This window comes from Falco punctatus, assembly GCF_963210335.1.
Source record: "Falco punctatus genome assembly, chromosome: 19".
Lineage (NCBI taxonomy): Eukaryota > Metazoa > Chordata > Aves > Falconiformes > Falconidae > Falco > Falco punctatus.
In genome coordinates, this window is record NC_137599.1 from 3,777,949 (window position 1) to 3,804,224 (window position 26,276).

A 26,276-nucleotide genomic window follows, 5' to 3' on the forward strand; every position below is an offset into this window, starting at 1 on the left:
TAGGACAGTTTGTGTGTGCAGCCCCTTTAACTAGGTGTCTAGTTCTTTAATGATGTTTGATTCTACTTGTTACCCTCAGGTAATTACTGTAAAAGGCACAGCATGGCCTAGCCATGTCTCAAAAACACATTCACCGCAGAGGCTGCCTACCCTGGGAAGGGTCAGAAAGCAAGCTGCTCCTGTGTGTGAGCAACCAGGGAGGAAACACAGCTTGATCTTTATGTATAAAATGGCATTTCCGACCCACAGAGTGGCTGGGGTGCTCCAGGTACTGGGACTTTATTACTGAAGTCAGACTGGAATAGTCAATCCGGGTTCCATGGAGGCTACACCAGCCCCCCTTCAGCTGTTTACTCCCCAGGATATCCCTCCTTTATGTTTAAGCCAAACCATTTTGCTTCATTCAGATCTTACATGAGATGCAGATTACTCCAAATGTTCACAGATGATACTTATTAGAAGCAGTTTCCACAAGTCTAGTCTAGTCCCCTCCAAGGAAGAGGGGCGATGTCACGGGTGTCACTCCTACAGACAATTCTCTAGCTGGAGCTCATACCTGACCTGCTAGAAAGTACAACCTTTGCGTTAGGATCTGAGGGACAATTTCACAATGGCAGATGCAAAACAGTCTTGCTTGGCCTATCTAACGGGCAACATTTAGTCATGTCCCCCAGCTATCTTTTCAAATGTAGATTATAAAAAGCCCCACCACACACAACCAACTAATGTGGGCTCTAGAGATAAGAGCAGCATCAGTCTGAAGGTGAGGCTGTGTTTAACAGCCTCGATGGTTATAAAATAGTCACATAAAAGAAAGCAGTAACGTATGTGAACTGAGCAAAAGCTTCCAGCACTTACACTACCAGCAGCAATGCCTAGTTAGGCTACATTTGCCTCCACTTGGCAACTACAAGCCACTTGATAACACAGTTGCTTCTCAGGTTGATGGAAATTACAATTCTGATTCCAGCTCTGAAATTCTAATTTACATTTTTTATCTCTTCCAGCAAGTCTCCATTCCCCTTCCCCATTCTGAGAGGCTGGACTTACAGATATTTTTTCTTATATACCTCAATGCAAAGACTGACTGCTTCACATGAGGGTAAACAATTACGTAAAATACTTGCCAAAATAATTTTATTGCCTTTGAGCATTCCAATATTTATAAACATACTTTCTATAACTTTCCAAGACAACCTAGCAGCATCTGAGCACTGAAAAACTCTGAACTTAGCTACAATTTTAAAATTTTGTTTAAATAACTTTACGAAAACAGGTTTTCTTTCTGCTCTGGAAGTACAACATTATTTATAAAGTTGAATTGTCTGGCAATAGAAACAAGCGATATTTTCTTCCACAAAAAGCAAATATTCTTTGCAGTCTCATTTTGCAGGCAGGGACTATTAGAAGCAGATTCTTGCAGGGCTTATTACAGGTCACTGGGATCCCGAAGTACATCAGTTCATTACCTCTTCATAGGCGCCACAGATGCTCCTCAGATATTAATAAGATTGGCACAACACCGGTATAGGGTTGTGGTTTTAGGGATTGGTTTATGTTGACAATCAAGTGTTGGCTTCTCAGGGGCTGTACTTGTGGAGAATCCTCCTGGCTAGGGCAAGTTGGCACTTGTATATACAACAAGACAGCTGTTTGTATAGTTTTCAGCACAAGTACAACCCATGGCCTGAGATTAATCAGGGTGAAGCATTAGTAATCACAAAATAATATTCCCTTGTATTGGTATACACCCTTATTCAAGGTATGTATTTATGGAAAGTGAAAATACAGAGGTTCCTCAGGAGTGTAAGTATGTTTTAATTCAAGCCCTGAGCACAGTATTATGCTTTTAAATGACTGTCTCCAAAACACCCTCAAGTATATAAACAGGAACTGCCTGCAATGGTAAATAATAAATCACCATTTCTCTGAGGAGGCTGTGTTCTACATTTTCTAACTTTTAAAATTTGTTTTACATTAGAGGACTCCTTTGAAATTAGAAATGTTAAAGAACAGTAGATAATTCCATCTTTACATGGTAATGTTTAAGTAACTTTATTGTTAATAAAAATCTAGTTATTTTACTCTGAACAAGAACACTACAGGCACATAATCTCTGTGGAAGTGACTTAATTCTCAGTCCTTAAAATAATTACCAAATTATCAGCACTGATGAGAATTTGTGAGCAATGGAAAAAGAACTGCAGATCGGCCTTAGGACACAAGGTAAGCATCCAATTCCTGGCACTCATAGCAAGCAACACTGTCTAATACCCACTCTCGAGTCACCATGGCAACATTGTTCTTTCGCTGGATTGCTGTAAAACAAAGACAAAAAACAATAAAACCGTCACCAATGAGTCAAAGCAAGCTTTAGGTGAGCTCACTGATGTCTTTCAGGTTAAGCTATTTGCTTTCTCTTTGACATTTTAAAGGCCTTGATAAAAACCAAGAGTCTAAAACCCACGACATGGCACTACTACTTTTAACAATGCTGGTAATATTGCTGCTCCAAAAAGAATTAGCTGTTTGGCAAATGGTCAGGCAGGAAGTTTTGAACATCACAGAACAAACACTAAAAGCAAAAAGCACAGTCCTTGTTATCTTTTAATTTAGGACCTCTGTGACAGAGCCTCAGTTCCTGTCTGCTCAGGCACAGAGTATGAGACAAGCAATGAGTCTCATTAAGAGACAAGCAACAGAAGATTACTGAAGTGCTCCCAGACTGTTCTTCACCATTTCAGGATCCTTTTGCTTTATTTTCTCATTTTCCCAGTGCCATGGAAACAGCTGGTTTTACATCATCCTCCTGCTCCATCTCTTTGTTGAACTCCACTGTAGCCTAACTAGCTCCCATTCATCACATAACTCCCACTATCTCATTTAAAAAGTAAGTTTGTCTGGAACACTTGCACTTTCAAAGTCTCATGGTTTCTCTGGAGCATCTTGATTAAAAAAAAAAAAAGAAGAAGACAGGCAAAGCTATATCAATTAATGCTTTGTAGCTAGGTACTCTTGCCAGACCAAGAGAATCTTGTCCCATCTGAGGCTTTCTCCTAGGTCTCACTAATCCCCTACAGGCATGCCTCCATACCTTTTAGAAGGTATCTCCAATTAGAAAAGTTTCTGTACAGCTGATGATATGCAGAACAACTGAGCCAAGAACAGGATCTGCCTGCCAGACTACCTTTTAAGATTCTATTGCTGAGATAATATACCTTGTCCTTCTGGATTTTTCTTCCAAGACACACATCCACCTTCAGACACAGTAAGATTTTATTTTTATTTCGATTTCTCTACAAACCTCTCTGATAATTAACTTCTAAAAGGACGGAGGTGATAAAGACACTAATGTGTACCATAAAACAGTCCATGACAGCGTGTCATTTTACCTCTATAATCTGTGTTTGCCATCCAAGCATCTGGCTGCACAACCACGACAGCAGTAGAATTCTAGGATTTCAAGATAAGAAAATAAAAACGCTACTGTTATCTGTCTGTCATTAAATCACTCACACCTATCGGCAGAGTGTGATAACTGGGCTAACTCTGCTTCAGTGCATCACTTCAGAGAGGACTTTAAGAAGTGGTAGTAGAAGGAGAAATACATTTGTTCCAAAGATTATTTTTTTTTTTGTGATTTCTCTCCACAAATGCTGTGACTAAGTTAAGGCACTAAAGGCTTTTTGCACGGGAAAGTGAGGCTCAGTGCTGATTTCAAGAGAGATTAGCTATCTAGCTAGAGTACTCCGATACACAGAGTAGTCAGAGCCCAGAACACGAGAACTGTTGCCGTGCAGTTTGGCAGTATTACTGTGCAGACAGTTCTCTCCAACACACCTGTATGCATTAAGTCTTTGACAAGCCCATAAAGGCCACGTAACCTTTCAACATGTAGTATATTACTTAACTACAGACCATTCACTATGTGATGCGCAACGCTGATTAACACTTACTGCTGTGTGTGAGAACAGATGAGGTTGCTTCACGACAGTAGCACCACAAAGCTCCACCATCCATTCTAGATGTTCTGAAGAAATCACATAAACAATCTATTTACTTCAATATTTTATATCACGTTGAGACAGATACTATTCCCTAAGCCCTCATGTATTTGCTCCAAGATGTAAACTATCATTTGAAAGAAATGTAAGCCTTAGTAGAGAATGTCCTTTCACTTTCTAGCCTGCGGAGGAACATTAACTCACTTTCTTCCCTTGCCCTATAGTCAGGACTAAACAAAACAAAACACTCCTGAAAAAGCAAAACATCACATGCCCAAAACTTAAGGAGAAAGACACTAACAATTTATTTCCTCTTATCATAAGTATATAAGACATGAAATTAAAATTAGAAATCAGAACTGTGATTATCTGTCATTAACAGAAGTAGCCAAAGTATTTAATTTCCACCAATTTGTTGAATTGATGGTGAAGATGACAAATAAGTCTCTCAAGTGTAAGAGCCATAATTGATGATTACTGCAGCAGGTGAAAGCACTGCATCCTCTGCAGTAATTACTACAAATGTCAAGAGACATGAGGATATTTCACCCAGTCAAAAATAAAGCTCTATTGGACAAATCAGAAAGTACCTGCTGAATAAGGCATAAAAATGGGAAGAGAGGTACAAATATTTTCAGTAGAAAAATTCTAGCTTAAGTTTTCAAAAGATCTACTATACTTTATTCACTTTCAAACTAGCAAAAAGCAACTATCCTGCCCAGCATTTTCTTTGCATATAAACTTCTGGCTTTGTTGTGTGTTTCACTTAACATCTGCTGCTAGAGAGAAATTACACTGAGGATGTGTTAACTGCTAGAAAAAGGATACTAAGACAGAAGAAAAAATGCTGATACAAGTGCTCAATAGCTTCTAAAGCAATTACCAGACAGCATGATATTAATGCTTTTCCTTCATTGCTAGAGAATCAAACTAGGTAAAAGGCCTGTTTTGAAATACAGCAAAATTCCCAGAGCAGCCCTCTGCATCTAAGTAGAGAACAGCATTTCCATCCTGTCTGGAGACAGAACTGGATAAAGTTCTTTACCCAGCCTGTACCTCATGTAGGCTTTTTGAAAGTTTCAGAGTGAAAAATACAAGAGCATCCAAGAAGAGGTCCAAGCAAAACTCTGGTGAAAGCACACAATCCCCCCCCAATATTTTTGATGCTCAGAGTTCATTTAATTCCACTGAAATGACACACCTGTAGTCATATCAATGAAAGGACCATAGCAACAGATCTCAAAGTCTTTGAAGATCTGAAAAACAAGGAACACGTTAACAAAGAACATACAGTATTGTTAAAGGACAATACTTAATCTGCTGGTTTCATTGCAGCTCTAGGACTGGTTATCAAGCTATCACTATTTCACAAAGTATATCTGAAGCTCTTGTAACCTACAAAACAAAAGAATATCATAAAAAACCCCCAACCCTGCGCTATCCTATACTGATGTTATAAAAAGATAGCATTCACTCCAAGCGCAGCAAGTCACAGAGCATAACCACTCTGCCGCTGACAGGGCTCACTTTTCACATATAAAAATGCTAAATTTGTACAACTCAATAATACAGAACAGCAGAGAGATTGGAAGAAGAAGATCCAGATATTCATAGCCACATATATGAAACAGTCACAGCAGGACAGGATTTTCATCCCTGATGTGCTTATACCTTCTCAGTCAGAGACTGTCTAGCCCTCCTAGGACCTTGGTGGTTTCTCCCATTGATTACATCTCCTCTAACTTCAAAGTCCTCCTGGAAAATAAAATAAACAAGTAATCAGTAATTAGGAGACTGAGAACACTTTCCTGGTCAGTGTTCTGCATCAGAACAGGAAGAAGTCATCAGATTTCAGAACTGGAAACCTTGCTATTAAGTGAGCATGGAAAATTAAAAGGCTTTTCAGGAAAAATGGAGAGCAGTAATGAACCCCTGCAACATCAGACAACTTTTAAAGACAAATTATAGTTGCTATATAGTAGTCTAGCAAACTGTATAAAAAGAAGGGCTACACTCCAACACTATAATTAACTTATCAGTAAAGTCTCATTTGATACAAGTTACCAGTACATAATATCTGGATCTTCAACATCTATTTTATTTCAGGGCATTCACTTCGGATACAGATTAATAACAAATACAGTGCTGCGTTTAATAATTTCAGGCCTACATCTGACTAACTCCCATTTCTCCAATACTTGCTTGAAACTTCTCCAGAACTTCCACGCAGTCTAGCCCGCTACAAGAGTATGAAGAACACCTACATATTGACAGTTCACTTTGGGGAAAAAACCCATTGTTTTTGTTATAATTGCAGGCTCTTCTCCTTGCTTGAAGCAATGTGACTGTATGACAATGTTAACAGCTGTCCCACATTCTAGCGTTCCCAGTTAATTCTGTAGCAACTTCTCCCTTGCACCTCAAGCGTAGAAGGGCCTTTAACACGCCTTCCTAGGGCTTTTTTGGTGCCAAGATTTTTTCTTCTTCACCCTTGGCTTGACAAAAGGGCATACATTTCATACCAGAAAGGGGGCATTTCTGCTCAGAGATCTATGAAATCCAGGCTGTGTCACTAAAATGGCATTCTCCAAAAATCTGAACTAGAGAATGAAAATCCAAATACTACCCAGGAATACAAAAATCCACTTAAATCAGTCATATTAAATAAGCCAGTTCTACTAGGAAAGGTAGAAAATGCTGGAACAAGTTTTCAGTAGTTGACTACTTTAAACTTTAAAAACAAAGCTATGTATGTAGCTATGTTCCAATGTTATTTCCTTAAGCAAACAGCAGATCTTTTCCTCTATGCTGTAATCCATCAATATCAGTAGAAACACTTAAAAAATGCCTATCACCTCTTCCAAAAAATAGATCCATTATGCCTCCAATAACAATGAATACATATAGCCTAAGTGTGGGTTTTGATCCTAGCATTTGGTAAAACTAGAATCTCAGTTTTCAGAGCCAAAGTTACATCTATTAAATGTTTAGACAATATCTGAGGTTACTAATAGGTCTATCTGTGTAACAGCATTGCCTACACATTTGACATATCATTCTTAAGATAAAACAAACCACCTTACCTCATTCAGTATCCTGCCTTCTTTAAAAGACTGAATTACCCCTAAATAAAAAGATCAGAACAGGACAAGTCATTTTATACAGCAAAATTGTTCTTCCACTACCAACAGTCTGACTTCATTGCTATATTAAATCCAAGGTATTTGTACTAGAGGGAAACAATACCACCTGATGCCAAAAAGAATTTTTTTACCTTTTATAAATAATATTATTTTTGCACTAACTGAGATGCTATGCATCTCATTTAAATTAAGAGGGAGGAAAGGCTTTTGTCAAGGTGGGAAGCAATCCAATGTGGTTATCTGAAAGCAGTGAAAGTATTCAGAAGAGCAAGAAGTTTGATGTTGCTGTTTGTTTGGGGTTTTTAAAATACATTCAAAAATATATTAAAGTATCTAGAAGAAACTCTGCAAAACAGATGCCAAGACATGAAGAAATCAGGTTTTTTTACTGGAACAAGTGAAGGGTACATTTGTGGCAAAAAGCAGAGACCGTTTAGCTCCAAAACAAGTTATACTTACACTGGTAACTAACTACCCATTTTCTTCCTGCAATACCCAGGAAGTACTTCAGTGTCCGTTCGCACACCAGCTCCTGATCTGCAGAGCAAACAAGAATAAGACCTCTTTCAGTTTTGTCATTAGTGAAAAAAAACAGCTCAGGTGATGTGTATCTAAAACCAGAAGTTTCTTGCTAAGTACAGCAGCAAAATACCAAGACCATTTATAGAAAGGTTCCAAAGTTCTACTGTCCTGATTCAGGAAACGAGGGAAGGAAATGAGCAGAAAGTAATCAATGTACAACTTCTGAACCCTTTTTTAGTTATTCAGTAAAGTTAAGAGGTAAGAAAACCCGTGAATGCTAGTCAAGACAGAGGGCACTAAGAGTAGGATTCGGTGCCCATACATGTTGGCATACATTTTTAGATGACCAGCCATTTAAGATCATCTTCTGTTCTACCAGCGCCACAGCTTCAGAAGGCAGTTAGTTTATCCTATCTGTATTTGTATGAAAACAGAACAATCCACTTCTCCAAAAAAACATACGGTCATGGTGTCTATGATAGCCTTCCTGAAAAAAAAGGCAAAAATTAAGCCCATAGACTTGAAGTAAGAGGATTTTCTGGCTCCTTTTCTATGCTGGTTTTCAAAAGCAAGAAAGGCTTGTGTGGTAGACTGTATCCAAACAGGAGCCAGCTAGAAATGTTGCTACGAAGCAAAATGCAAGCATAGCATATAGCATACCCACACCCAGGTTTGGCTCAAAATATTTAGCTTTTTAAGAAAATATTGGTTAAGAGATGTGGTAGTAAAGTAAAGAACATAAATGTAACCTAAGCCTAGACACAGAAATACAATAACTTTAATTTTACTGATGAATGTTACGCTTTTCTGAAGTCAATATAATGCTACGTTTCAGATTGCAATACATTTGTCAAATTTGAAACTGTATTATTGTACTGAAATTTCTATAAAGTCCCTTAAAGCATTTAATAATGAGATTCCTGAGTTCTACTAAAGAGCAAAAACTAATTTAAGTACCTTAATTAAGCATGCAAATAATAGTTATGATGAAATAGTATGGAAGCACACTTTCACTATCTACTACCAGCAGTTATACATACAACTAAGTCCTGCTTCCAATTTTCTATTAAACATAAATTTCTTTCAAAAATTTAGAAAGAAACAACATTTATAATCCCTGTAAGAAATTAGGAAACTAAAAATAGCATCCAACTTCCAGAATTTCTATATCCCATTTTTTTAGGTACTATGTTTTTTTTTTTTGGTTGGTTCTGAACTACTTCATGTTAACATGCACTAAACAGCTGAAAATTGTGACCAAACAGCTGAAGGAAAAAATTAATTGAGTAACATTAGCTTCAAATCACACAAGGCACCAAAACATACCCTCACTCTGACTCTGTGGAACAGAATAAGAAAGATTCCCAAAGTTTAAACAAAAAAATTATGATAGAGAAGAAAATAATGAACACCTTCTCAAACTTATTCAAATTTTTGCTGAACTGCCTGCTTGTTGGTTAGCCTTTAGTTAAAATTCTATATGATGTAAATATAGGATTTGTTCACATAGCTCCCAACAAACCTGTTTTTATTATGACATGAGTTGTTCCTTCAGTAATGTGATTGGATAAAGTGCTCTGAGTTTTTCTTGCAAACTTCTGGACCAGCAACTGAAAAGCAGTTAAGAAAATTAATAGCTAGCAAAACATTAAAAAACTCAACAGCTCAAGTTTATAGGAGTCTAAAGCAATAATGTAATTAAATTAATGGTTTTATTTGTGTATTCTGTATATACATTTGAATGTATCTTTCCTTAAAAGTCAGTAATTTTGGCACCATTCAATAGGCTGAAGTAAAGAGCTCTCCTGACAGTAGTTTATAAACCTAAAGCCGTATCCTCCTGGAAATGGATCGTAGAAACAGGTTTATTAGCAATTCAGAATTGATTAATTACAGAAATGGATCAGAATTTGGGTAAAGCATCATCATCATCTGAGAACATCAAGGGAACTACCAACGAAACTGCCCCCTCCCAGCCATGCCTCCAGGCTTTATTTCTAGAAATAAAGTTCTCTTGCTTTGGAATGTGTTTTTTCCCCTGGACAGTCATTTAAAAAGTTCAAATTTCACTAAGCTTCATAGCTCTGATTACAGATAGCATTCTGCATATTTTTAGGAGTGAAAAAGTTTGACTTGAGTCACTCCGTTACTAATCTCCAATTCCTGTAAGATTAATTTCCACTGTACGCAGACCTACGTTGAGCACTAGAGGTAATCAGGAACAATTAACAAGGGATCTCTAAAGCTTCTGGGAGATACTTACATTTTCACTTTGATTCAGACCTGATGCCACAATTGACATTTCTTTCCTGTTAGTCACCCCCGGACTTGTAGTATTTTCTTTCCCAGCTGCATTGTGCAGAGCAGATAGAGGAAGACACACACTTCTCTTCAATTTAAGTTCTTGAGCACAGCTTTTATTAGCTTTCTGAGCTACAACAGAACTAATTGTTGCTTCTTCAGTTCGAGGGTTAAGAAGCCTTACAGAAGAGGAAGAGTTATTTGGAATCCTGGTCACATTGCCACAGAGATTTGATAAGACAGACGAACTGTTTAGCCTGGTCCCAGATTTCTGCTCATCTGCGTTTTCTGAAGGAAAAGAAAAATTGTTCCTTGAAACAATTCCATCTTGTAGTCATGGTGGAAGGCTGTTGCTTTACCTTTTAAGTTTAGTTGCTGCAGTCACTTCCTCTCCTTATTTATTACCACACCTTTACCTCTATCATTACTTTTTCCTGACCTATAGCTGAGACACTAGAATATCCTTAAAACTTTCAGTATTGTATCTCTCAAGAAATGCCAATTTATATGCTAGACTGATAACTCCCATTACTGTCAAAATGTTGTCCAACCCCATCCTGATGGGCAGCTATACAGTTGGGCTACCAAACAAAAAGTAACATCTTTTTAAATTGACCAGGAATATTTTAAAATCCTTGATTTACAAGAAAAAGCCGTGTCTTGCCTGTATGTAAAAACATGAAAAAAAAAAGCAGAAATCAAAGTGCATTGGATCCCTCTTAAATGTTACCTGCTTCAAGTTGGCACTGACTATATTCTTGTACCGCTTCCTGCGCAGGTTTTGTCTTTTCAGAATGAGCTTTGCTCTTTGGCATACTGTCACACTGAAGACCTTTCTCCAAATGTAGTCTCTTTAACAAGCGGGATTTAGAAGATGGAAGCAACAATTCTGAAGACCTTGAGAGAGGGGAAATTGGGTTTAATACTTTTTTTACTATTCTAAACAACCGAACCACGTAGCAACAGCTAACGTACTGTAATTGCTCAAAAGTTGAGAGGTATTTAATTCAAGATTTTTTTAAAATAAAAGATTAGAAGTAAAAAACAAACACACTTTTACCTTTCTTTTTCTAACTCTTTGGTTTTATTGTTGAGAGAATCACTTGGCATATCATGGAGATCATTGGCTGACAATCCCTCTGAACTTCTGCCTTTATGATTTTCAAAATTTCCTTCTGAGGTTGACTCTGCCCCTTTAAAACAGAAAAATAGTTCTTAAACAAGCAAAATGAAAGCAACTGTTCTTAATTGTTTCTTCAGATAGGAAGTCAAGCATTCTCTAAAATCTCAATCCAGACACACTTTAGAGAGACAAGTGTCCCAAAACAGAGATTTACACAAAATGCTAAGCCATTTGAAGCACAGCTAGCAACTATGTTTTATTTCACATACCAAATCATCTACAAAACCAAGATGTCAGTTATGTATTAGATGGAAAAAGTAGGATATAAATAGACCAAGGCAAGTTTATACCATTTAGTGCAGTTTATGAATCCCCTCAACACATTACTGTATCTCTGTTCACAACCAGTAGAGGCATTTATTTGATCGCTAAAGATGCCTGTAATCTGTATCAAATCATCAATAACTAATCAGTTTAAGTTTTTACAAGTCTGAAATCCATATTCTAGTGCAACCATGTAAACATGCACTGTATTAACGAAATTATTTTAAGTAGCTTTCCTGTCTGAAGGAAACTAACTATCGATCTGCTGACTTACATCTTCAAGCAGGGTGTTTATAGTTGCCTCATGAATTTAGCTTACTGAGCTTCCACGTCACATTTCAAAGTCTTCTGTATGAAATAATATTCTCAAACTGTAGTAAGGTCGAATGCCATGCAATTCAATGAGCTTGTTAACTAAGCACGGATTCTACCCAGCCTGTTCAAGGGATTTACACACCACTGTAGGTATTCTCCTCCTCTCTGCTCAAGATCAGCAGCCTGACCTGTACTGTGTTACTTTTGACAGCCAACACATACCCAACCTAATTTCTGTCTTGTTCCTTGATGTGCTACAGGACAATTATTCCCACAGCAACAGAGGCCAAATCCTTTTGGGTGTTCAGCCACTGTGCCATGCCCCCTACCCATTCCAGTGAAAGAAGACAAGAGTACAACTATAACTGACAGAACAGCAATGTGGATTAGTACTGCCAAATCACAGGGCCCACTCACACCATTTGAATAATTACACCATGTAATCTCACAAAGATCTGCAACAGGAGTTTAAGCTAGGTGTAGTAGCCAAGTTATAAATAAAACATGCATGTCTCACTGAATAGCTGCATTTAGGTAAAATTCTGCTAACACACCAATTTTTAATTAACACTATAATTTGTGGTAGAGGGAAAAAGAACTAATAATAGTAACAACTGTTTGTAAGAAAGCTGGGAAAGGTTTTAATTGCTATTTACCTCTTCCTTGTTGCATTTGTTCCATTCCAAGTATTCCTTCACCACTGGAATGTGGCAGTTCCCTATGGATAGGTGAAAACCCACAGTCCTGACTTCCATGTTGCTTTAGCACTGCTTCAAGTACAGCCATTTCATGCTGAAGTTTTTTTAGGTTACTCTGCATAACATTCTTCTCCTGCAAAGGATACACAATATTGCCAACATTTAGCCAACTGTTTTAAACAGTAAGATTGTTTTTTTTTTTTGTTTGTTTGTTTGTTTTTTTTTTTTTTAACACAAACACTTGAAAATTAGAAAACAGCAAAATTATTTTCAATTAGTTTTTACCGTATGTTCAAAAGGTCACTGCAGTGCTTTTACTGTAACAAAAAAAATGCACATAGGCTACATCAAAAGCAAAGAATGCAAACCACCACACAGTCATTTTGCTCTTCAAATTATTTCAGTTTAGGCTGCTCAGACTTTAAGATGTCAGAGAAAAAAATAATTTAAAAAAGCTACACAGATTTATTTAAAAGTAATTTTGTCTCAACTGCATTGGTTTACTTTAGCCACTTGAAATGAAGTTTAATAGTGAACATCAAGTATTGAGCTTCTGCACTTTCCACCATTACTGCAAGCCCTAAAGACTGTTTAGAAGGAATAAATAAAAATATTTCATCCTATTCTTCCCTTCTCTATCAAAAATTACTATACCTTCTATTAAAAACATGCCATATCCATCTCCCCATTAGAACAGCTCAAGCTTTCAAAGAATCCTTTGAAAAACCAAAAACCTCCACTACACAGGATAAAGCAGTTTCCACAGCGCTGAATACTACGTTCGTAGCTCTAGCACTGGCACCAAGTGGAGCTTGCGTGTTACTGAATAAAAACCTCCCAACCAAACAGAACCCCCCTACCACAAAGAAACCAAAAAACTCCCCAAGAATTCATACTGCCACTATTCCATTTAACCCAATATATCCTGAAATCTCTATCAATGAAGGTCTATCAGGGAGAATGTCCTGCCAGTCGACTCCATTTTGCACTGATGCATTAAACGGAAGAACCATCCATGAAGCACAAGAATTAAATTCAGTCTTCTTTGACAGATATTAAAATGCATATGGGTTGTTAATGCTGAAGGGAGATTTGTCACAAGACCTACCTTGAAGTTACAGGATAACCCACCCCCCCCAAAATGAAACACCAAAACTAAAACCCCCAGCCACCACCCTCACCACCCCATTACCCAATACATAAAGTCAGGCCATTAAGCCATAATTAATAGCAGAGAAAATACACTGTGCTAGACACACCTTTCATTGGACAGTGCCTGTAGGGTCTTATATCTATAACATTCTAACATGAAATGATTTGATTTAATCATTACCCCTAGAAGGCAAGACTCCATGCAGCTAAATATCATCATGTAGCAAATCCAATCCTTTTCACCAATCATTATAAATTCCTATCAATGAAGCTTTTAAGTACAGGAAGCTGATGTTTCCAGCACTAGTCAAGCATGGAGATTCAATACCTAGCATCTCCTACAATTAAGAACTGTAATCAATACCACATAACAAGTTACAGCCATTAGAATGTAGTGTTACCACGGAAGGTGAAGTTGGACAAGTAATGGCATAGAAGCAATTCTGCTTCCAAGAGTAATGAAGAATTGTAATCTAGTGACACAAAGAATTACAACGAAAGCAGTTGCCTACTACACTGCCCTCACAGCTTTCATATACATGCTTATATCCTAGAATGTAAACTACTTTTAGAATTTAGTGCATAAAACTTACCTGTGTAGTAAGGATTTCACCCTGAGAGAATGGTTCACATGAGTCTTCCACATAGCTGTTTTCACTGTCATAGCCAGATCCTTGACCTTGAAGGAGGCGGAAGAAAATCTTAGTTAAAGAAAAAAAAACAAACCCCAATAGTTATCTATGGTATCTTACCACAGAGACCTTTTAACCAACTGTTAAGTATAAAGTGACAATTTTTGAAAACACTCAAGTTAGAAGCACAGATCTACTTTAAGTGAACATTTCAAAGAATACCATGTCACACATATGGCAAAGTAAATAGAACTCAAAGTGTTTCAACAGTGATGAAAGAGCCCTAAATACTTATGAAGGCCATAAAAAGGTCCAAAAAAGCCCTACAGAATTCAACAGCCAATTTCAACAAACATTTCATCTGGGGAAACAGCTTAGGTAGGCTTTATGAAACTTTGCTGATAGATGCAAGTATCATATTACAGTAAGAAAGCTAGCATTTCACTCAAAAATTAATTCCCATAAAACAAACTCAGTCTGGCCTCTAATTCCCAGTCTATTCATTTTTGCTCTGAACAAAGAAACTGCAAATTCAGGAAAGAAACCACTGAGGGTTTTGTTTGATTGTTTAGGGCTGATACATTCTTAAAAAAAAAAAAAAAAAAAAAAAAAGGAAGTACCACAAATACAGAACTAAAGTTCCTATGCAAACAGCAAAAAAGCAAGGAGCAATGACATTACAAACAGCTGCAGCGATAAAAATCTTGATCTGTACCTAGGTTTGTTCCCATGTTTGGGTCTTCTTGGCATTCCTCTTTGAAGTTAGTTTTGCTTCTTTTCAGCCCTCTATTACAACCTTGAAAAGTTGTACTCTCCTTCACATTGCTCACTTGTTTGGATGTATGACCTTGTATTAAAGGTTTCTTTGGCTCTTGTGCTTCATCGATGGATTCTTGAGACATGTTGGACTGGGAAGAAAATAAGTTGACTGAGCATTCTGACTCCTGGCTTGGTGAAGCACATCCATCGCTTGGGGCAGCTTCAGGCATTTTCTGCATGTTGTTGTCATCATGACTTCCACCACGAGGCGATGTGACAGGACTTACTGAAGACTCTTTCTCAGGTGTCACTTGTTTACTGATCCCCAAAGGTGTGCTTACTGATTTGCCATTTATTAATGTCTGAAAACATGGTAAATCTTCATCTTCACTACATTCTTCATCTGAAGACTGCAGTTTCCGTGCTCTTCGAGATCTCCGAATACCTTGAGGTCTTGGCTTAGAACTAACATTACTGTTGTGTAGTTCTTTGACCAGGGTGGTATCACTTTTCACAAACACAGCAGATCTCTCTCCCCTATCAGTTTCAGAAAAGCTGATGTTCTCTTCAACATCAGAGCACAATAAGCCATCAGGGGTTTCAGATGAACCTGAAAAATCACCATTCCCTTTAAGAGGTTCTTCTAGAGCCTCTGTGACTAAACACTCAGGTATCCCTATGCTAGCAGTTTGGCTTGCTTGCCCTTCAAGCCCCTTTACTTGTTTTCTTTTGCTTTTGCTACATTTTTCACCGATGACTTCATAGCTGAATTCAGCAGACCTTTGCTGACAAGTTGCAGCACAAACTGTTGATCTGGACTGAAAATGTAGCATTGGTCCTTTGCTGTGAACAGCTTTGACCTTTCCTGCTTGACTGCTTGCTGAACTGAGGCATATTTCATTGACTGTGTTTAAATCTGTTCTTTTGAAAGCGTGCTCATCTGTATTACTCTGATCACTTGGGGTTCTGTTACTTTTGCTTGGATTCTGTCTCACCTCACTTTCAATCCCTATGTCAGTTGACAGTGTCTTTTCATTTCCCTGTTCTTTTTGCGATCTGTTTTTGTCTTCGGTCCTAGCAGTGCCCACTCTTAGCGGTGTCAGATTCCCTTGACTTTCAGCTTGCGAAGTATCTGCTTTATGTTCCCCTGTGTGCAAACCTTCAGCGCTGCTGATAGAACAAGTCATAGGACTAACACAAGCAGATTCATAGGTTTTAAGCTTCTCTTTCTCACAAACCCTACTCAAGCTTTCAGCAGTTTTCTCTTCTTGCAAGTTTTCTGTTTGTAAATATTTCCTATGCTTATCTTCTACCTGATCAGTACAGGATATCTTTAAAGTTTCAGAAGCAGCATCTTCTACTGCACATGCCTTCATGTGAGCAGGATAAAGGCTAAATGATAGACGTTTCGAATGCCTAAATATATTTCGCAGATACTGTGTGTCTAACTCACTATCTTCAGCTTCCTTGGTCAATTCCAAAACATTTTTAGCCACTGGTGACTTTTCGGTTCTTAAGTCCCCTGGAACATTATGTGTATCATGCCCGCTGTCCTGGGGAATAGTAGCACATGATTCAGTCGGCTCTTCAGTTGGGTGGGAAGCAGTTTGCACAACAGTCATTGAAGAAGACTGTGGGAGGAACGGGCTGCCTAGTATTTCACCTTCTTGCGAACCTGTATCAGCTACAAAGGAATTACAATTTGAATGCTGACATGAAGATGTAGGATTGAAGAGACTTTTCGCAATTTCTGCAGTGTCAGATGAATTCTTTAGACCGATCTGTTCTTCAGCTGCTTCCAGATGGCTACGCTTCAGCTTCCCGAGTGGCTTGTAGCTCAAAGTACCCTGGGGCTCACAGAGGCCTTTGCATTCAGAAGTGTGAACTAACACATTGCTTTGGACTCCAAAGACAGACCCTTCACAACCGCTGTCATACTTTCTTGCTCCTTTAGTTACTGCTCCTTTTGCCATTTCTTCAGAAAGTAACTGAAGCCTCCTGCTGCGCCTGACTTGTCTTTGCTCAGAATCAGCTTTCCCCGGTTTGTCACTGCTTGGATAGCTATCAATCTGTGGCTCAGCAGAATCAGGGGAAACAGAACTTCTATCTACTACTAACTGTAGAGCACACATGGTTCTACCAGATCGCCTGCATCTTTTTGCTGCAGAACTTTTTTTAGTGCTTTTCTGATCACCATTACTCTGTTCTAGCTCCCCTTCAGTTGCTTTTTTCCACAGGGATCCTCCTCCTTGCTCAAGTTCTGCTAGCATATTATCCTCTCTATTCTCAGAGAGGTGACTCTCATTAACAGCAGAGCCTTCATCACATCTTTTCTTTTCAGCATCTCCAAGGCACCAGTTAACACTTTGAGCACACCTATCTGCCTCTTCTGTATCCTTTTTCTTGATGAAATCCTCTGGTTGTAGGAAACTGGCATTCTTCCTTTTTCGCTTTAGTCCATCTTTGCTGGAATTAGTCAAGCTCTTCTCCTTGGCCACATCTTCCTTTTTTGTAGTAGTAGTAGGTAAAATGTCTCTTACAGTAACAGGGGTATTTGACTTCCTCTCTCTCTTGTATGTTTTCCCAAATATTTTGTCTTTGATGCTATCTGCTGTTTGTTTTGACCATCTCTTGTTTCCTCCAACCACTGCAATTTCCATGGAATCTACCATAGGGTCAGTCTTTTCTGAAATACAGGAATCTTTATCTGATAAAGATGCATCTCCTTCACCTGAAGCATCAGTTGCTCCAGCAGAATCATCCTGGGAAGAATTGGAAGACAGAATCTCGTTGCTTTTTGAAAACCATTCATTGACTTTCTGAATGCTTTGCTTCAGTCTCTTCCTGGAGACTCGATTCAGGGTAGCACAGGGAAGTGTCTCTGGCTGAAGTAGTTTCTCCACAGGAAGTTCTTTTTCATGGAAAGAATCATTCTCAGGTTCCTGCATTTCCACAGCTTCCACACTTTGTACAACAGTATCTATTTCTTTGCTTTTATCCAAGTTCCTCCCTGAGCTATCTTTTAAGTCAAACTCTTTGCTTTTACTATTGCACTGAGTTTGCTCTGCATCCATTTCTTCTGTGATGTTAAAGGAAGATGTGTTGCCATTTCTTAAGGGACTGGCATTACCTATTCCATCACACTGCTCTGTAAGTAGGTCTAGGGCACGAACATTCGAAGGAGAACTCTGATATTCAGTCATATTCACTTGGCCAGGTTTGGCATTTTCAGTGATGCTCCAAGTGTTTTTCTTGCTCAAGTTTTCCTTCGAGAAATCAACTTCACCTGAAGATTTATAGGTATTATAAATTATTAAGCCCTATTTTACACATACAAGAACAATAACAGGCTTAATGGCTACTTTGTTTTAAAAGAACTGTTCTTATTTCCCCCCCCCGAAACAGAGTATTACACTGCACCAAACTCCCCGTAGAGAAAGGGAGAAAGATCAAATTACATATATGTTCATCCAACTTCTTACTACCAGACAGTGCTCTCAATGTGTATTATAAAGGGTAATATGGCGTATGTAGAACAGAAAAAGTTTTGCACTTTGATCAAGTTACTTTTTTCCCTTCTGTTCCTGTGTACAAACTATCCACATTTTAAGTTTCTACTCTACATTATACTGCCACTAGCTGTATCAACAAAACTACAACATACAAGACTGCAAGTACCTACACTGAAATCAAAATGCTAACTTGTGGTCTTTCTTTCAAGCTTTTGTCACCAAAATAACAAACGCACCTACGACATTTGGTAGAATTACTTCTTTAGCACCCAGCATGTCAGGCTGATTATTGCAAGAATATTCTTTCCCTTTCTCAGCATTCTTAAGTTCTTCTAGCTTTTCTTCAGATGAAGTCTGAAGTGCTGCTTTGTCTTCTAATCTGTTGGGGAGGGATATCTACTTTCATTACAGAGAAAACCACAATAGATATAACAGATGATACTTAATTTTCTCTTCTTGCTCTCTGAAAGTTTCTGGAGGAGCCAGGCTGCATGATTGACACTTGCTATAATTAGATCCCTTCACAGTTTTAGGCCATTTCTCAAAAAGATTCTCTCTTATACTTCCCAAATTTAACATTTACTTTCTAAAGCATAGTACATGCTTTTCTCTTGAAGATCTAATGTCTGTGTAAGCAATAAATCCTTTAGAAAACAGCTTTAAAGTATATTATATGACAAACTGATAGGAGTCAGCTACCCATTCTAGCCTGATGCCCTCGAAGTTGAAAATCACTCGTCAGCTTGAAGAATTCTATCAGTCCTGTTCTAAAAACTAAAACATAGAAATGAGAATACTGAACTAGTCTTTAGAAAGTAAGAATTCCTTAATCACCTTTACTTACCCAATGTTGCTTGCCTGTTTAAAAAGCTCTTCAGATGAATCAGAGCCTATAAAAAAAATTATCAATCAGTTACTCTGGTTGAAATGATTCAGAGAAAGATGACTTGCCAGATTCAGTGTTTACCATCACAGAAGCATGCATGCTTATTTGTTCTAGTGATAGATGCTTTCAACTTACTCGGTGAAAAAGAGTTCAATTGTGCAGTATTTTACCTAATTATAATGATTTCTATGTACAAATATGTACACGGCTCCAGCATAAAATTATGTTTAAATACAGTGACTTGTAACAGAGAGCTACTGAGTTAATTAGCTAAGAGTTAGTTTCCGATTTCTAAATTTATACATGAAAGAGCTGCTAGTATTTACATTTTTGAAAGGGAAGTTAGAGAAATACATTCAAATATTGTCTCTGACCCTTTGATCTTGGAAGAAGCAGTAAGAAAAAAGAGGCAATGAACACTATCCATTAAAAGGAGCAATTTCTTCCTTGAAGACACTAGGAGAAAATAAACTATGCAAAGCATTTATCTTCTTTCTATCAGCAGTCAGCAGCAGATAAAAAGGAAGTTCTGAAAAGCTAGGACAGACAGAGATGAAATACTCCTTTCTCAGTTTTCATTCTTATCTCTGGTTATTAACTAGAGCCTCAAGCGCTGGTGACAAGGCTTAATATTCTTTACAAAACAGTAGTTATCACTGGTTATAACAACTATAACTTTCTTCACATCTGTACAGATCTTTTCTTTTTATCTGGTACAGTGAGCCTTTAAGGTTTACTACAGCAGTATAATTTCCTACAATATAATAAATCATGTAAAACCCCCTTTGACTTACCAGCTTGGAATTGTCAATCGTTTGACCCTTTATTCTCATTTCGGGTGTTAATGAGAAATCAATGTTTATAGAGACTTTGGACTTCATCACCTTTCATTACATTGCAAACATTATAAATAAGCTCAACTAGTGTGGATCTACAACAGATCTTACCAAACTCTATATAAATCCCTTTCTGAGAGCCACGTTTCTGGGTTTTGTTTCTTAGTGGACACCCTTTGACCCTGGTGTTTGTAAGCTGTGTATCCACATTAGCTTCCTGCTGACAGAAGAATGGAAAGGAATAGTTATTTATAACAGTAGGCTATTTCCAAAAAATAAGTAGCAATTATTAAAATACAGCAGGGGGCTGGCTGACACATACAAACGAAGTATTTAAATTGACAGCCTCCATACAAAAATCCAATACATGTAATTTATCATACTGATACCCGTAATGGAATGTGCTAATAGAACCAATCATCATGCATTTAACAGCTCAAACCATTACCAGTTTTATCTTCCTTAACATTCTATTCAGCATAGAGCAGATGAAACAAGAAACAAAGCACCACAAACTCATACACATAGCAATCACTAAGTTTGGTAATATCTTAAGATTTCTTAAGACATATTCATGGTCCTAACGCTAAAAAAGTAGTAAAAAGCCTACAAATAGTTAGACAGCCTCATTAAATAAGCAGTATGAAAAAGCTTTAAATCCTCCTTTCAGTAACAGAGCATATTATGGCTGTATTATCTTTAGAGTTCAGGTCTTCTTATGTAAACAACTTTAAGTGGGTTAGGAAGGCAAAAATATTTACATGTCCTTGTCTGGAATGAATATTCAAGTCAAACAGTGATCTGAACACCAGCCAAAACCTCCTATTCCATTCATTTATGTATATGCATGTATACACATTTCAAATAAAACATTAAACAACCCACAAAAATAAACTGGGTGGAAGAAAAGGTACCAAGGTGCAGTTTTCTTGTCCATTTTCTTTAGCACTTCTTTTCCTGTTTCTGAAGACCTTACTTTGGATGACAGAACTTTCTTTACACAGGGACTCAGTAGCAGTGGCTTCTGTGGATGTTTTAGGAACGTGATGACTGTTTAAAACTGAAAAGTGTCAACAGGAAAAAAAATTTTCTTAAACAGGACATGACAACAGGTATTATATATTAATAAAATAGCCTTGCACAGACCCTATGAAACTAGTGTATATACAGCTAAAATGCAATTATCAAAGAAAAAACTGATTAACTTTTTAGTCTGATTGTTCTTTATGAGTACTATTCAAGTATTAAGTAAAATCTTGATCTTGCCAGCTAGTTTTCTGAACCAATTTTGCTTATATAGATAATCTAGCCAGAACAGGATCTAACACTGGTGATTTTAGAATGTCTGAACAAGTTGAAAAGGAAGTGTAGTTTTTATAGCGCAATATACTAAGAAAAAATTCACCCACCCCCAACAACACCTTGTTTCCCAAAATATAAAGCAGCATGCATCTGACTTGCCAATATCCTTTACAAGACATTGAGTACTAGGAAGGATAAATTGGATTCCAAAAGGATATATCTGAACGGGGCAAGTTAATATACACTGTTGTACCACTTGCTAATTCAGGCTCTAAGATGTCTAAGAAGTTAAAGCTGCAAGGTTGGGCATAATCAAGAGTGGGACTTTGTCACACAGCCATAGACTGAAGGTTATTTGGTACACATTCAGCCATATTTCAAGAATGGAAAATAAGATTGGTCAGAGTCATCAAACGCACTAAAAACCCTTCAGATTTGTCAAGAGGTTATTGAAGGAAAAGCTTGGGAACTTAACAGAACTTATGCTTCTACATCCAAGAAAAAAAATCTGATAATTCTTTCCATACCAAGTACTGCACAGTATACAAGATCACTGCAGATGCTTATGATACAAATGTCAAAAACTCATTTAAAAAAAAGAAGCGGGGGTATACATTCACAACACTTACACTTTACTCCAGTGTCAAGCTCAAACGCATAGATAGTTTCCAACAATGCTTCAATTAGTTGCTTAAATCTGGTATTTTCTCTCAGACTTCTGAAATAACATTACCGTATGAGTTGTTTTAAAACAGCAGATGTAAGGGTCAACTATTAATAGTTCTCCTTTAATTTAGGCTGAACAAAAAAAGGAGTAAAACTCCGAAGTGGAACATGAGACAATGAGAAATTGTTGCCAAGTAACACCACAATTCCCCAAAACAACCATTACTATGGGAATTAAAGCTATCACAAAATGAAAATTTCATATTTTTCCTCATGTAGGTTTAGCATAGAGAAATTAGTTGTAATGACTGAACAATAATACAGTCTATACTCAATAGCACAAGCATTTGTTAAGAATGGCATCTTCACCTGCAGTAACTTGAAAAAAGTTTATATTGAGGTAAGGCACTAAAGAATTACTCCTTTAGAACCGACAGTTTACTTAACCACCTTTTGTTTATTTCAGTCTTCTGCTAAGACGTTTTTAAGACCATGATTAACTTTTCCTTAGAGTTCAAGCTTTTTATCCTCAAACCCATTTGCAAAGATGCATTACCTCTTGGTAACTTCAGTCTTACACAGAGGACACTGTACCACACCTTTTTTCTTTCTACTGAAGAGCTTAAACATGCAGAATCTAGGGGAAAAAAAACAACAAAGAGTACTCATGATGGTAACAAAAGGGAGGATTTTATTTTCTTTAAAACTGAGCCCGGGCATGCACCACTTCGTAGAAAACCTTCATTATCAAGTTGAATGCCTGTATTCCTGTTCTGGTGTTATGAATAATTAATCAATCCCCTCTGACACATCTGTGAAACTGCAGTTATTATTCAGAAATAACTTCCCCCTAAAATATTTACATATTCAGTTACCAAATCACAGTATACATCATTAGCATTAAAGAAGTATATATGGAGAATAAGAACAGATTGACTAAGCATCGACTTATACAAGTTTTCAAACCTACCTGCAGAATACATGATCACATTTTGTTGAAACTGGCTCTTCTACCACGTCCAAACTACAGAAAGAAAACGTAAGGAAAACAAGAACACAGAAGTTACATATAAAATCACAGCAACAAAGTGAGATTCAGAAATACAGCCACTTTCCTAAACTTTAAAAACATACCTTGGTGGGGAAGAGAAGTAGGACAGATTTGACAATTTCTCATTTGAGAACCTGGTACAGCAACAAATACTGTCAATATGCAATATATACTTATCTACTAGCTCTTCACCATCTTTGTCTGTCTCTGGAAAGAGACAGCATTTCATCGGGGCAGGAAACTTGGTATTAAAACACTAAAGTCATCTTTTTCAATGCTGACCTCCAGTGTCAAGAGCAAAGAACAGAGTAGTTCTGTTGAGCTCAGGAGTCCAGTGGACTCTTACTGTGTCTGTGTAAACCAGATGCACACATGTCAACACAAACTGTTTAAATTATTCCTTCCTCCCAACCCCAGTTTTCCATTCTAAATCCATTTCTGTCTAGCACTGTGTGAAAATTAGCATTTAAATTCATCCTAGGGCTTTCAGAAAAGCTCTAACCAATTCACTTCAATTCGTCTTAAAATATAACCTACCTTGAGCACACACTAAAAACAAATAAATAATTTTAAAATATACTGCTCTGATTTAGGCATACATCATGTTACAAGCCCTAGTCACATAAAGATTTCATGAGTTTCATAGACCGTGTATGTACATAAGGAAGTATCTCTGTGTTCTGTCTACAACCTAGTACTATGTAAAACAGTTTATGTAACAATTCCAATTAAAACACCACAACAATGTAACTTGGACAAAAAGTCAGAACAAATATAATCCTATTATTGCAGAACAGTCTAACTTGTGCCTATAGCAAAATACACCAAGAGCCAAAAGCAGCCTCAGCATTCCTCCATCTCATGCATTCCTATTTTGGGATGGTTTAATATTTTAATTTTCCATAATAGAAAAGAAAAATTATAGCTTAATAACCCATATGGAAATGAAGTGAGGAAGGCCCAACTTCACCATATTCACAGCCTTCTGCCTAGTTAATAATTACCAACAAAACTGCTAAGTGCATTTAAATCCTGGTTTTGAACTGCTGTTCACAATGTGTCTTGCTATTTAAGCTGAACAGTACACACTTCCATGATCTTTTTTGCACATATTCTAGAAAGTAGACATTGAAGGTCTCCATTCCACATTAAAGTCAGTTTTCCTCCCACCAGTCAGCAGTACCAGACTGTAAAGTCACTTTCTGATACATTTCATTATTACATCAAATCCCACTTGCAGTAAAGAACAGCAAATATAGGAAAAGGTTTCTATTCCAGCTCTTGTAACATTGTTTGTTAAACCAATGAATAACTAAACCAGCCATCCAATGCATGCATTTGCTCATCAAAAAGCATGCTGCCCCTTTGGAGAAGGTTGGACACGAGTTTTTTTCTGCAGAGCTCTGCAGACACTCTATGCTTTCTCCTTGGTGCCTTTGTAAAAGATGTTATCACCAACACAGAAGTTATTTTGGTTTTCCAATGGCAGTAAAGTAAAATCTTTCCAAATGAATTTAAAACATAAGGCTCTAAAAACCTTTGCCAGCATACACAAAATAAACATCAGCAGTCTGATTCAATGTAAGCAAGTCTTTCAAAAAATTATCAGACATTCTAGGTATGTAGGCTTTAACTAGAATCTCTGCTATTTCAGTACTTACTTGCATTGAAGTAGTACAAACGTCACTTACCTTTTAGACACAAAGGACAAAGATCCAGGCTGCTTTACAAACAATACTCTAATGCAATCAGCTACATTTTTTCCCTAACTGGATAGAGGACTGACACATTTAGGTTAATTAGAAAAGAAAAATCTACTAGAACATAAGAGCAAAACAGGTTCCATCTTTCACTTTCTCGTTTGAGTCTTATGAAACACCAATATACTTAACATAGAACTCTTTTTGCTTTCCAATAGCCCATATAGTGACAAAAGCATCTGAAAAGAAAAACAGAAGACTCAACTATACTAAGAGTTCATATTATTCTCCTGACATACCATATTGGGCACTCCAAGTTCTTCCACATAGCTGAAAGAACATTTTGTACATCTCCAATGGCAATCACAGAGAAGTCCATCCTTCACATCCAAAAATGCTCTACAGGGGAAAAAAAACAAAATAACAGTTTTGTTTCTGACCTGCTGCATCCCACGACCGTGCTTTCTCCTGTCGGGCTGTTCTATAACATGCTGAACAGCATCAAATACCTTGCTGCTATTTCTTGCGGGAGACTTTACAGCACTGGTGGAGCTCTTACTCTGAATGTTTACAATTAAAACCTGTCAAGCCTGTTGTAGTCAAAGGGGCAAACGGAAAGGGTTTACAGAGGTAGCATTCAGCAGAAGCTCAACAAGGGGCCGCAGAAGCAAAACAACAACAAAAAAGGAGTTTTGAAGGTGGAAAAGGTTGTAAAGGAGACAGCAGACAACCTGATGCAAAGGACCCTGGGAACTGCCTGCACCAAGCAGTGCAGGTAAGACCCTAGAGCAAACATCGCAAGCCCTAAAGCAAAGAGAAGCCGCCTGGCCTTTACCGGAGCAGGAACGGGCCCAGCAGCGAAGACCGTCAGGAGGCCGGGGTGAAGCTGCTCAGCACCCAGCTGGCCAGGCTCCGGCCTCCCGGTCCTAGCCGCTCCGCCACCGTGAGGGCGGCCAACCCACCTGGAACGCTGCCCAGGGGGAGGCAAAAGCCAGCGGCGGCCAGCCCGGAGCCCCTCAGCCGCTCTAAGGGGCCGCTCTACAGTGTCGCATTTCGCGCCCTTTCCTCCTTCCTGCGCAGTGTAGCCAGGCAGCCAATCACAGAGCGAAACAACCACACGTGGTCTGAGAACCGGTCTCTTATTAGCCCCTTCCCGACACGTGACACTTCGGCTCCTCCCACGGCGTGGCGGAGCAGGGCGTGGGTGATTGGCTCTGCCGCGTAACCTCGCCGGGCGTAGCTTGTCAGAGAGCGCAGGAGCAGCCGCGGCGCATTGTGGGAGCTGCGGCGCGGAACCGGAAGTTCGTGTCTGCTGGCGCCGCGCCGCGCCCGCGCTTCCGCGCTCTCCGG

General features: G+C 38.1%; 1 protein-coding gene across 5 annotated transcripts; it reads right to left on the bottom strand.

Moving 5' to 3' along the window:
• Positions 1 to 1,115: 1,115 nt before the first annotated feature.
• On the bottom strand, positions 1,116 to 26,153 carry BRCA1 (BRCA1 DNA repair associated). Of its 5 annotated transcripts, none has more exons than XM_080369855.1 (23): positions 25,889 to 26,153; positions 25,226 to 25,325; positions 23,146 to 23,199; positions 22,732 to 22,812; positions 22,139 to 22,227; positions 21,122 to 21,267; positions 20,319 to 20,427; positions 19,330 to 19,375; positions 18,722 to 18,864; positions 14,930 to 18,259; positions 14,176 to 14,261; positions 12,389 to 12,563; positions 11,031 to 11,163; positions 10,701 to 10,867; positions 9,933 to 10,258; positions 9,192 to 9,279; positions 7,607 to 7,684; positions 7,088 to 7,128; positions 5,676 to 5,759; positions 5,206 to 5,260; positions 3,957 to 4,030; positions 3,393 to 3,453; positions 1,116 to 2,318 (listed from the first exon to the last, which is right to left on the bottom strand). In XM_080369855.1, exons 2-23 carry the CDS (start codon positions 25,303 to 25,305, stop codon positions 2,215 to 2,217), a joined length of 5,550 nt encoding a protein of 1,849 aa, XP_080225981.1. In that variant the 5' UTR covers positions 25,306 to 25,325; positions 25,889 to 26,153; the 3' UTR covers positions 1,116 to 2,214. The 5 variants fall into 5 exon arrangements, with proteins under 5 accessions (XP_080225981.1, XP_080225982.1, XP_080225983.1 ...); XM_080369856.1 differs by having other exon boundaries at positions 20,319 to 20,424; positions 25,762 to 26,153; XM_080369857.1 differs by having other exon boundaries at positions 18,104 to 18,259; positions 25,762 to 26,153.
• Between the last annotated feature and the right edge of the window lie 123 nt (positions 26,154 to 26,276).

Excerpts from the sequence above, each read along its gene's own strand:
- BRCA1 (XM_080369855.1), bottom strand. The coding sequence starts at position 25,305 with ATGGACTTCTCTGTGATTGCCATTGGAGATGTACAAAATGTTCTTTCA. Across the intron at positions 23,200-25,225 it reads AACTTGGAGTGCCCAATATG|TTTGGACGTGGTAGAAGAGC; the intron begins GTATGTCAGGAG and ends TTCTTTCTGTAG. Across the intron at positions 3,454-3,956 it reads ATCTGTTCTCACACACAGCA|AATTCTACTGCTGTCGTGGT; the intron begins GTAAGTGTTAAT and ends TTGAAATCCTAG.